Consider the following 13,200-nt stretch of genomic DNA (forward strand, 5'->3'; position numbering starts at 1 on the left):
TATCCTCCATGGTGCTGAAATAGCGCCCACTCCACGCCACAACAGTCTAGATAAATATTGTACAATTAGTTATTAATCAATTAAATACTCTACTACTATTTAGGTGACTCTTGTGGTCCTCCATAGACTGGGGGGCACAATATTGGGCTATTCTAATAGTAATTTAATTTATATAAAATTTAAAGATTTCCATATTCCTTTACCAAAGTACAATAGCTATTATAATGTTGCATTATTCCAATTGTTTAACAGACCACGAATGTTTTTTGTTTGTTTTTATTCATCTTTTCCTTTCCTTACATTTTATTTGTTGTATAATTAATAATTTATTTTTATACTGTAAAATTATTTTGCAGAATTGTAATGAAAAATCAGAACATGGGAATATATTATATTGAACTTTTGAAATAAAGTATATATATATATACATAAATATACTTATATATATACATATATACTCATATATATATTATATAAATATATTATTATATATATATATTATATAAATATATTATTATATTTATATTATAATATATATATATAATATAAATATATTATTATATTTATATTATAATATATATATATAATAATATGTATATATATTATAATATGTATAAATATATATATTTATATAATATATATATATACATATTATATAATATGTATATATATATAAAAGCCTAATGTTTTTTAAACTCATAAATAAAATAATATATATATATATATATATATATATATATATATATATATATATATATATATATACTGTATATATAAAACATCCAACAAGCAAATGACCCATACATGTCCCGCCCCCTCCTCCCGAATCTGAACGCTGATTGGCTGCTTGAACTGCCACTTCAGTTCGGCGTCCGTCGACGTCAAGGCATCCACAACAAGACCGGATGTACGCAGTTATCACTTCAAAACAAAAGCTTTATGTTTTCAAAACTCATAAATAAAAATATTTGTGTATGTCACTGGGTTTGTATTCGACATGAATCCCCGGCTGAATTGTTATTTATGTAGAAATAAAAATATAGATGATAAAAAATGTCATTGTTTTCTATTACAGGATTTATTTTGAAATGCGATGCCGGAAATAGCTGGGAGTAATTTGATCTACCTCACAAACCTTAACAACCTCCTACTTACCTAGCATTTGTGTACTTTGAGGAAGTCCGGTGATGTTGCTGCCGCGAAAATAGACTGAGGGGGAAAGTTACTCAACAATACTATCTGGAGGACAACTGAGTGTCAGCCCTGTAACAGGTAACTTTGTTATTTAAAGCATTAAACTGTCAAATTAGCAAGCTAACACATGTGCTAAGCAGCTGCTGATAGTTGAATTAAATGAGTCTTTAAGTATTTATTTCTCATTATAAACCACTCACGCTTCGTTTGACACTTCAGGATTTGTTAATGAAATGTTTTTGTGAATTTTTCTGTGGTATTTTTTGGTCACAAATGGGGAACTTCCTGGTTATGGTTTGTGTGGCTGCTTATTAGATTCAGATAATGATATTAAGGAAGGAAGTGACGTCACTGTGCCTGCTTGTGTCTGTGCACACAAAACAGCTTATTTGAGCACTTTCACTAAATATTAATATAATTTATTAATATATATATTAATATTTATATTATTATATATATTATATTATATAATAATATAAATATTTCTGAATGAGCTGCAGAATAGATGCATAGAAAGTGAGTTTTATTTGAATTAGTCTGCCTATAGAACTTGTTGAACTTGTTTTAACAGCATTACAGTGTGTTTAAATTAACTACATTTGTTGAAGTAGCTGAAATAAAGTCACTGGATGCTCCAAATAGATGTCTATAATTCAAAATCTATTCTATTTTAACCTTTAAATCACCAAACACAATATTATTATTAATTTATCTGTTCAAAATGTACCTTAAAGGGAGATTTGTCAAGTATTTAATACTCTTATCAACATGGTAGTGGGCAAATATGCTGCTTTATGCAAGTATATGTATATATTTATTACTGGAAATCAATTAACAACACAAAACAATGACACATATTGTCCAGAAACCCTCACAGGTACTGCATTTAACATAAAAAATATGCTCGTTATCGCGTTAACTTTGACAGCCCTAGTTTCTCTATTTGTCTTTGTTATTTAAATACACACTACTGGTATTCATGTTATTTCTAACTGTGCTGGATTATCTTGCTCTGTGGGAATGTGCCCTTGAGGAACTGAAATGTACTGCTCTTGGTAGCGGGCCTCCTGATGTGTGTATAAAGTTTCAGTTATTAGTCCTCTGTAAGCTTGTTTCTATAATCACAACAGTGTCTGTTTCTCTTGTATTTGATACATATGAAACAGGATGTTAAATGATAAGAGTGGGATAAAGCTATACACACATCGTCGTCCTCACCTAGAAGAGATTAAGATCAAGAGTGTCACCTTAAGCATCCGTCAGCTCCTCCACCACTCAGATGTCAGGTGTTATTAGATGAACTTTTAATTGCCTTTGTCCTCACAGAAAGTAAATGAACCCCGCCATAAACACACTTACAGAAAACCCTCTCCGAAGATCAGATGTTAAAGCAACAATCAAGAAATAAACCAATCGCTGCTACATCTATAGTAGTGCATTGGTTGTTTATGTTTCCTACTGTAATATAACATAATAACAGTACATGGTTTTGTGTTTTTCTTTTACCCTGAAGTGACATTTGGTAGAGGCGTACATTAAAATACTGCTGGGTGCCGTTCAGAGCCGGGGACAGGTCTAACAGGCACCGCAGCATTTTTGTTGCCTTAAAAGCAATTAGTTGGTGTCTTCATGTCACTATCACATGATGTCATGTTCCTCGAGGATGCGGTTTCACACACAGAGATATAAATGCTAATTGTCAGGCGCGACGATGCAATTAATGAAAATACTTTAGTCACGCTCGACAGACCTTCGCACTCTTGAACCCTGCTCGGTTCAAGTTTCGTGAGCCAGTGGCGTCGCGTCGGACCTGCTTGCCATAGGAAATGAATAACGCCCTCCGTCACCGGATGTGGTGAGTGGAACCGCTGATACGCCCCCCTGAAAACTGGTCTTTGAAAGAGTAACAGCCTATGAGGAAACTCCAACACTCGGCCGACGAATCCTGTAACTTCATCACTCAGTGACAGACTTTTGGCCCTCTGCGGTCCAGCCAAAAATGCAAAAAAAAAAAACTCTGTATCTGTATCTGATGATTGTTCTCACTTCCTTTTTCTTTTTTTGTAGCTTCACCCTGAAAACTTGCCAAGTGCAACCAACAAACAGTCCTGTGAGGACAGTTTAGTGAAGTGAAATTGAAAGTGCTCTCTCCACAGCACTTGGAGGAGCTCATTGAGCTCCAGATCTTTTATTGTTTCGTCTCTTCAGAATTAATCAGCGTGGCTCTAGTCGTGATCCTTTAACTTTTCATACAGCCTCATTTTAATTAGTCCAATACTTTAGTTTATGACCTGCAGAGCACTCTATCTATTCTCATTGGAGTTGTAGATAACAGTTTTCTTTCTCATCTTTTCAGGATGTTACTCAAAATGCTGCTGGGCTTCCTGTGTGGCGTCAGAGCTTTGGCCGCGGAAAACACCGCGGCCCAGCAGGGTCCTTCTCCTCCTCCTCCTCCTCCGCTGCTGGTGGTGTCGTTCGACGGTTTCCGAGCGGACTACCTGCAGAGGTTCCCCATGCCCAACCTGGAGCTCCTGTACAGCCAGGGGGTCCTGGTGGAGCAGCTTACCAACGTCTTCATCACCAAGACGTTCCCCAACCACTACAGCCTGGTAACCCCGCTGCCCGAGCTTTTTTTAGTGTCAGATAGCAGCATGTGACGTGTCTCAGAAGATAGAAGATAGAATACACTAAAATATAACAGCATAATAATGAATTCTAACGATCACACCAGAACCAATTGTCATTGTTTTCCCCTCTCCAGATGACCGGGCTGTACGCCGAGTCCCACGGCATGATCTCCAGCAACATGTACGACCCCGTCACCCACAAGGAGTTCCACGTCAAGGTCAACAACAGCGACCCGATGTGGTGGAACGAGGCGCGGCCCCTCTGGCTCACGGCGCTGGACTACGGCTACAAGACGGCGACTATGATGTGGCCCGGCTCCGACGTGGTCATCGGGAACCGCACGCCGTCGCACTTCTTCCCCTACGACTCTCATGTGACGTTCCGGCATCGACTGGGGAACGTAACAAACTGGATGTTGGGAGACGGAAAGGTAGAGAAGGGACATATTTTGCTGTATTTCTACTTTTTTTTTCTTTGCCCGTTAATATGGCAATAACATTTTGGGGAGTCTGGAACAGTTAGTAAGCATTGTCTGACTTTCTGTACCATAGGAGCAAGGGGTGATGTTCGCAGCTCTCTACTGGGAAGAGCCGGACTCGTCGGGACACCTATATGGCCCGGACAACATCACTGCTATGGGCAAAGTGCTCGAGGAGGTACTGTCGTTATGCTTAAAACCTCAGAAGCAGAAGAAAAATCTATATTTTTAGTAGAGTTTCTGTCCACATATTTTTATATGACTTATTGAAATAGAAAAGCTGGATGGAAGGAGGAGGTTTTGGCAGATTTATTTTGATAAAGATGCAATAAATATGGGAATGCATTGTAGAAATGACCTGACTTTGGCAGCACAACTGAGGGTTAATCAGATTTGTACTGTCATTTCATATTTGCTCGATAGAAACAGTTGCTGTGTCTATTTTAAATGCGATCAGGTCGACGACAACATCGGCCTGCTGGTTTCGGAGCTGAAGCGGACCGGCCTCTGGGGTCGCATCAACCTGGTGTTAACCAGCGACCACGGCATGGTCCAGTGCTCGTCCGAGCGCCTCATACTGCTGGACAAATGCGTCCACCCCGACACCTACAAACTAGTGGACCAAACGCCTGTGGCAGCCATCATCCCACTTAAAGGTGACCGGGTTCACGATAACAGAGCCTGCATACAAACATAATAACACACACAGTAAGTCCATATTTGCATCTCCCTCCTCGAGCGGTGTTTTTAGGATATCGCTCACGCAAATGATTTCCTATTAGTTGCAGACACAGCGGACATCTTCAAACAGCTGAGTAAGTGCCACGCCCATATGACAGCATATCTGAAATCGGACATCCCCGACAGGCTTCACTACCGGAACAATGAGCGCATCCAACCGATCATACTGATCGCTGACGAGGGCTGGTCCATACTGCAGAGAGGGGACCATCCGCCACATCGTACGTCTCGTTCTTCTCTACACTCTGATAGCCAGACACTTAGTCCAAAGTCCTCTGTAATCCACCCACCGCTCTCCTTCCCTCTCCCTCAGTGGGCAATCACGGCTACGACAACTCCCTACCCAGCATGCACCCCTTCATGGCGGCGTCGGGGCCCAGCTTCCGTCGGGGTTATCGAATGAGCAGCATGCAGAGCGTGGACATTTACCCGCTCATGTGCCACCTGCTGTCGGTGCCGCCGCGGCCCAACAACGGCAGCCTGACCCAGGCCCGCTGCCTGCTGGCCGCCGAGTTCTGCTGGGCCGCCCCTCAGGTGATCGGCATGGTGGTTGGCGTCCTGCTGACGCTCACTTCAATCACTGGTAAGTCCCAGAGAGTGCAACAGTATATTAACGTGTGTGTCTCTCTCTCTCTCTCTATATATATATATATATACCGATCACCATAACATTCAGACCACTAACAGGTGAGGTGAATAACACTGACTACTGGAGCTGCAGTATCGAGGTCCCGCCCACATACCCGCCTGAGCCAATCATGAGCCGAGCACGACCGCAGCTTGTTAACCTGAGACACAACAAGTAACCATCATATACCTATAACTACATTTATGATCAAACTGACACATGAAAAGTTATGAAAAGTTAAAGGTACATCTCCTCTCTCGTACCGAGACTCCGGGTGCTCGACTACCTCTCTCAGAGCAGCTGTCAATCATGAAGTCCCGCCCCCTTTTTTATAGCATCAAATAACAAATTAAAACCATCAGACAAATGAACTCTTCAACAAAGTACTTTGACTTTTTAGTTTTCCCCATCCGCTGACATGGAGGAGGCGGGGTTTATCACCTGTACTGCAGCCAGCCACCAGGGGGCGATCCAGATGTTTTGGCTTCACTTGTGGGGAGCGGTCACATCGTCCATCTTAACATACGGTCTATGGTTTTTAACTAATAGCGAGGTGGCGGTTCCATTTTTTGGCTCGAGCTATATTTTTGCTACTGTGACTGAAGTCGTGTCCCCTGTGTTGGATGACGTAGGAATACCATCGCGGGCCGCTGCCTCTCGTCTCACATGCACGCAACAGTACCGTATGTCGGACTGTGCTCTGCTGGACGAACTCCTGTATGTGATGACACCATCTCTAAACTACCCAGCATCCTTTTTTCCTGCATTATATGTTTTTTAAAGAATTCATATCGGTGCAAATAGGACAATAAACGCCGATGTAGTATCTGTGATGGGCTAACATCGATAAATCAGTCGGGCTCTGCTAACGGCAACTTGTTTCTCTCCAGTTCTGTTGTGGTGTGTGAGATCGCGCCGCCGGTTAGACTCACGGCCCTTCCAGAGGCTGCAGGTTGACGACGATGACGACGACGAAGAGGCCCTGTGGGAATAAACCAGTTACGAGCCGGCTGCCGCGCCCGAACCTCTCCCTGCTTTAAGAGGTACTTTACAAGCTGCACTTTACTCACTGAGGCCGACTGAGGTCACTCTGACATGCGTGTTGTTTTATGTGCCGGCAAACACACAGACCAGTTGTTTTATTCAGGTCGTACACTGGGGGAAACACGTCCGTAGGAAATTTACTCTCCATAATGTTACTGTTTTTAAACATCCTGTTACAATAGACTTGAACATGTGACGAGATACCAGCGGTGTTTTTGGTGGGAATCATTTTATATGCTGCAAGGGAACAAAAAATACTGATTTCTATTCTATTTTTCGGGAATTCTGCTTATAGAAACTATATTTTGTGTGTAGATTTTACTTTTTTTTTGCACTTGTAGTGTTACATTTACGTCAGCAGAGGGAGCCAGAAGCTCATTTAAAATGTATTGTATCTCACTGAGATCCTGTGTGTCTTGAAGAGGAAAACTTGAAAGATCTTTTGGTTGAATTGAGTCTGAAGCAATTTAAATAACGCTTTAATTCTCCTTTTAACCATTTTGCCATGCTTAAAAAGCTGAAATCTGATGCATTTTTATTACTGAATTATAGTGTAATAGGTAACAATACCTATAAATGCTACAGCAAATTCAAATGGTGTTTTGAAGAAGGCGATTTCTATGCAAACTATTCAGTAAGTACAGGTGTGTCACTCTGTATAAATGATACCAAAGATATATTTTTCACAGAGGGATTTGTATCATAAAATGAAAGCAATAATATAATAATAGGTAGGACATTAACACACTGTTGCACTGGGTGACTTCGTCTGTTCAGTTTATTTTCCGTCCTGCTGCTCTAAATACTCACTAGAGCACCAAATGTGTATTCATCCACAGCTGAAAGTAGTCCCCAACAAATGTCCTCCTTTTTTGGGTAACGTTTGCTAAAAAACTATCTGTTTCAGGGAATTATAAGGTGTTTTAAAAAAAACTAGTGCATCGCCACGTTCAGGATGCAGTATTCTTTTTATGGCGAAGCCATGACCCGCCCTTCTCTGCCTCTGATTGGCTTACTCTGATATTCTTACCCCTAAAGGCCTTTACACTCCAGGGGGCGGGACGAATAAACAACACGAAAATGCGAAATATGTTAAGTCTACGGCTTTTATTGTGAAAGGTAAGAGCAGAAGGAGTGCGCTGCCTTTGTCATGGTTGAAAGGAGTAATAAAGTTTAGTTCGGACTACGTAGCCTCCTTGTTGTTGTTTCATAAATATAGGCGCAACTCAACCCGTTCTGCACGGCGTGATGCCTTTTATTTGCGGTGCAAAAGCTCAGAAAGTCGACCTCGTCTGCAAACTATTCACGTTCTGTGTGTAGTAGTACTTAAAAAATATATTGACGTGCAAATTAAGCGCACGGGGAAAAAAAACGCTCCGGTGTTTAAAGACATTTACCCTAACAGCGTTTTTCATAGCATTTAACTTTTCAAATGTTCTTCCGGGGGTACCACGCCTCCTAGAGAGGGTCCGAGGTCAGGATGGTTCCACCTCCGCCTCATTTTGAGCCAGGAAAAACCCTGCTCTGACCACTCACACTCCTCATGCCTAAACCTAACCAACCCAACCTACAAAGGCAACGAGTACCAGCCAATCAGAGGCGGAGTAGGGCGAGTCATCCCTTCGCCATAGCAAGATTCGTTACTTAGCGTTCGGGGACGTGGCCGTTCGGAGCTCATGCCGGTTCAAAACTGGCCAATGCTCGGTCCCTGGAAGTTCTGCTTGCAGCGTTGTTTGTGAACCGCTCATCGCTCGTTGACTCCAGGGAAGTGAAGAAGGTTTTAACGTCAGTATATCCAGCAGTTAATGAGCCGCGACCTGTAAAGCCCCGCTGAGGACGACATGCTCGACTCTACATGTCCACCAGATCCGGCGAGGGCTCTATCTGGTTGCATTTTCATGTGTTTGTGATCTTTTAAATGTTACATATAAGCTGTATCTTTGCACTCTATTTGTGTTTGATCCACAAAGTTACTGTTTTTAGATGTAAAAAATGTTACTATGCAAATCCTGTCTGGCCTGTAAAGAGATTCCTGTTGTAAAATGTTTCAAACAAATAAAGATGATTGAAAATCTGACTTCTTGTGTTGTGTAAAATGGAAAAGGAAAAATCAACACACATTTGGAAAAATTAATTTATATTCCTTTATATTTTTTTTTCTCCATCGCAGTCACAACATTACAATGTAATAAAATGGTAAATATATAAAATCAATACTGACGCATATACATTTCTGTATCGTGTTCAAAACCAAAATGAACTGTACATGTTTTTCATTTATATCTGTTTTAAAATCTGTCATAATTTCTCTGTAGTCATCTGCATTATTGTAAATCTTTGTCTCTTTACAGATAAATAGACTTTATTTATTCTGGAGGTATTGTAACAAAAATAACACATTTCCTAACGCTGGCCGCGGAGGGCCACTGAAAATATCATTCAACTCTTGCCCCAGAATGCTTGAACACGATCGTAGACACGGAATACACGGACAAACAAGAGATGTGTCGTCTTGTTTCTCTCCCGTCTCTCTTTTCGTGGTCGGTCAGGAACATTCGGTGTGGATTTGGGAATCTCCCCCCCCAAAAAAAGACCAGGTGTTTTGTATGAGCTGACGCAGGAGCGGTTTGAACACGGTTGATGACGGCAGCCGTCGTTTCTACAGCGAAGGCGGGAGATGTTCGCCAGACATTTTCTTCTTTCTATCTTTAAATATGACTTCTAAATTGCTCTTTTACTTATTTTCCCCAAAGGTTTTGGGTCCCAAAAATGACAAAGAAATACTATTTTCTCACTTATCTAGTGGGAAAAAGTTGGCTTAGCTGTGTCCAAAGGTCCAACTTTGGCAAAGCTAGCTCCGTCAAACTTTTTAAACTTCATATTTAGCGTTCTGATTTGGAAGTGGTGAATATTCTTGAGCCTTTATCTCAACCTATTTGCATTGTTAACACTAAATATGAGGGGTAAAATGGACATTTTGTCTTATTCGTTATTCATCTGCTCGTCCTGATCGCTGCCGTCTGGCGAATCACCTCCCGAAACGTCCTCCTGCCTACAGATCTAATATCAGTGTGCTTATACTCGAGACAACACGATGGCACAGACTCCTACGAAAACACAGTTTCCAGTCAAGCCGTAATTTTTCTTCTCTTTCGTCGTCTTACATTCTGGATATTTTATAAAGAACATTTACTTATCAGTACATTTGAAAGAGCCATCTAACCAACTCATCGAAACATAGATCCAACCGAGGAGGATTTACCAGAAAAAGGTATTTACAATCAAAATGCCAAACACGAGAAAATAAAAGCAAATTTTTTTTTGCACATTGAAATTTTCTAGAGCTACTTTTTTTATTTTTCTCTCAAGCTGAAGAACACAGTAGAAAAAGCATGACCCCGACAAAATAAAAGCTCATAGATACATCCACGTTAAGGTTTAGTTTGACCCTTGCCCTGTGCTTATAGTGTCCACACCTGAGTCGAACCACTGAAATCCCTCCGACTCCGGTTCCCATGATTGAATTTTTAGTATTTGTGCCAACAAATGTTTTGTATTTGAACCGTCGTTGGACTCAGATCTGGTAGAAACTGCTCTGAGATCAGAAATAGACAAAACCATAATCAGTAATTTCACAGCTCTGGACCAAGCAAGTAAAACTTTGGCTAAAATAAAAGCATATGAAGCACATTCAGTCACACACGCACGCACGCACACACACACACACACACACACACACACACACACACACACACACACACACACACACACACACACACACACACAGGCCTCATATGCTTTGCAGACCCTGATAGTGGAACATTTATACCAAAAAAATAACTTTTCACATTCCTCCGTCGGGAGGTTGCATCCATTATTCCCTAAAGGTACATTACACTGTTTCCCTCCCGACCAATATGAACCCATCAACAGACAAAATGTAAATTAAGTCCATAGAAATTTGCAAACAAAGACAAGGAATACATGAGAACAGTGATGTGGTATTTTTTTTGTTTTTGTAAAGGTTATCCAAGCCCAGATCTTTTCTGTCTGTCTGTAACCTTGCATAGCTGTGGATGTGTAGCCATACAACGATAACACTGACTTGGATCTTCCCTTACAGAGCGGGCCTGGCTAAGGCTCTGGGTTTCTTTAGGGGTGGAAGGAAGTTTAATTTATGGCGCGCAGACTCGACTGTAGAGTGTGGTGGATCCGTGATTTTTTTTAGGTATGAAGGGTAGTGAATTAAAAATGTAAGAAGGTATGATACCTGCAGTTTACAGCCGAGTCTGAACGCCACACATGGATAGACGGGTTTCTTGTAGACGAACGTTACTGGGTGTGTCCGCATTCAGGGGGGGCGAAACCGCTTTGGCAGCCGTTGTAATCAACGTAGATTTCACATTGTTTGGTATTGGTATGAGATATGTTTATTATTATCACCTGTTATTACACGGCTTGGTTGAATACTCGATTCTGATTGGTTAATCACAGCGTTTTACGGTCTGTTTTTTTTTTTTTTATAGCAAACCGTTGCTATGTATAACGGACCGTTGCTATGTATAATAGACCGTTGCTATGTATAACGGACCGTTGCTATGTATAACGGACCGTTGCTATGTATAACGGACCGTTGCTATGTATAACGGACCGTTGCTATGTATAACGGACCGTTGCTATGTATAACGGACCGTTACTATGTATAACGGACCGTTACTATGTATAACGGACCGTTGCTATGTATAACGGACCGTTGCTATGTATAACAGACCGTTGCTATGTATAACGGACCGTTGCTATGTATAACGGACCGTTGCTATGTATAACGGACCGTTGCTATGTATAACGGACCGTTGCTATGTATAACGGACCGTTGCTATGTATAACAGACCGTTGCTATGGGCGCAGCTCAGATGTCGGACTCTGGAGGACCGTTTTTGTGTCAAAATAGTGATTTCTTCAGTAAGTAGCTGTGTAATAAGCGGGATAATGTACAGCTAGCGGGTCATTGTTGTGAAATAAACACCTTCAGGGCGATGCGAGACCCCTCCACTTCGCGTCGAGGTGTGGCATCGTCCTGTCAGGGTCTATTTCACAACATAACCTGACGTTAGCGGTTAGTCCTCAGTCAGAAACGTAACGCCAAAAGTCAATACAATATTGCAGACTTGTCCAATTCACAATAAAACGAAAGTTAGCTACGTCTTTCATCACATTTAAGTTTTAAGGCGTAGTCGCTATATATAAATAAACATTTCCTTAGCGTGTGGGTCGATCACTCTGTTGTTGATCCGTTCATTTTCATCGATCTGTGGAGCACGAAAGCTCGCCATGACCATCCGCGAGCGCTGTGTGACTAGAATACTTTTGCCCATCAGGCCTGGATCCATAATCTCCTTCTGTGACATCAAACATTTTCAATCCATCTTTTCTTACTCCTTGACATGCCGTGCTTTCTGCCCCCCGTAGCTACTTGTGCATCTCCGTGATGACGTTGCACAGAAACCCGTCTATACTTCCGTGTAAAGAAGTATTGTTTTTGGTTGTGACAGACCTGATTTGTGTTAAACCTGACTGGCTGGAGCTCTGGGTGCAAAAAGGGGAAAGGCGGGGGCCATGGTTTAGGGTCAAAAAGGTCAGAGGTCAGCGCGAGTGGGACAGCTGCTCTCTGGAACATAAACCTCCCTTTTTAAGCACATACAAAGCTGTGACTCCTCAAACCTTATTTTTCCTAGTGTGCCCTCAAAATCTAAGACATTCATGCAAGAAATTCACGAGAGACTTGTGTTATCTAAACGTCACATATTCGTGCTTGACACAGGACGCCGTTTTTCCTTTTTGATTTCTGTGCTCTGACAGCGAACCTCATGCTTAATGTACAGTCAAGAGTGTACCAAAAAATTAGCACCACCCTCCTAAAGTTAACCAGATATCCCTTAAAAAACCACTTCCGTCGAGCGGATAAGGCATTGTCGCTTGTTGCAGAGGGGTGTTGCTGTTTTTATGTACACTCTCTATCGATCTGAAACACTCTAGACGTATTTGGCTAAATTCTTCATACCACTGTTTCCACGACGATACAAAAAACATCCAGCTTTACTCAATAGCACCATATGAATATTGTTCCCAAATTATAAAGGGGTAAGGGATTATTGGACATTAGTGAGTGTGTGTGAGTGTGTGAGGTAGGGACACATCCCATGTTACTCTACTTTTCACTGTTGTGTACTATCTCCCTGCTGTGGAGGAAAACCCTGTGTGTGAGTGTGTGTTGTGAGCGTGTACACGAAGCACATCTCCTCGCGTCGGAGACTTGCATAGCTTCTGCAGGACGGGAAGAGCAGTTGTCCGTTTGGACGGAGCCTTTGGCGCAGCCTTGGCCGATAACTGAAGGCAGTACTCAAGTTGCACCATAGAATTCAAAGAGACAATCTGCCCTTATTGCACCATTAAGTACGAGAGTGTTTGTGTGTGTTTCATATTTTGC

The 13,200-nt window shown here is 41.5% G+C and overlaps 1 protein-coding gene across 1 annotated transcript; it reads left to right on the forward strand.

Annotated features, from left to right (window-relative positions):
• Positions 1-1,114: 1,114 nt before the first annotated feature.
• On the forward strand, positions 1,115-6,910 carry enpp4 (ectonucleotide pyrophosphatase/phosphodiesterase 4). The gene is made up of 8 exons (XM_074627849.1): positions 1,115-1,272; positions 3,551-3,803; positions 3,956-4,252; positions 4,374-4,478; positions 4,758-4,956; positions 5,083-5,262; positions 5,355-5,624; positions 6,560-6,910. The coding sequence occupies exons 2-8, from the start codon at positions 3,552-3,554 to the stop codon at positions 6,661-6,663; spliced, it is 1,407 nt and encodes a 468-aa protein (XP_074483950.1). The 5' UTR covers positions 1,115-1,272; position 3,551; the 3' UTR covers positions 6,664-6,910.
• The last annotated feature ends 6,290 nt before the right edge of the window (positions 6,911-13,200 follow it).

This window comes from Sebastes fasciatus, chromosome 24 (genome assembly GCF_043250625.1).
Source record: "Sebastes fasciatus isolate fSebFas1 chromosome 24, fSebFas1.pri, whole genome shotgun sequence".
NCBI classification, from domain to species: domain Eukaryota; kingdom Metazoa; phylum Chordata; class Actinopteri; order Perciformes; family Sebastidae; genus Sebastes; species Sebastes fasciatus.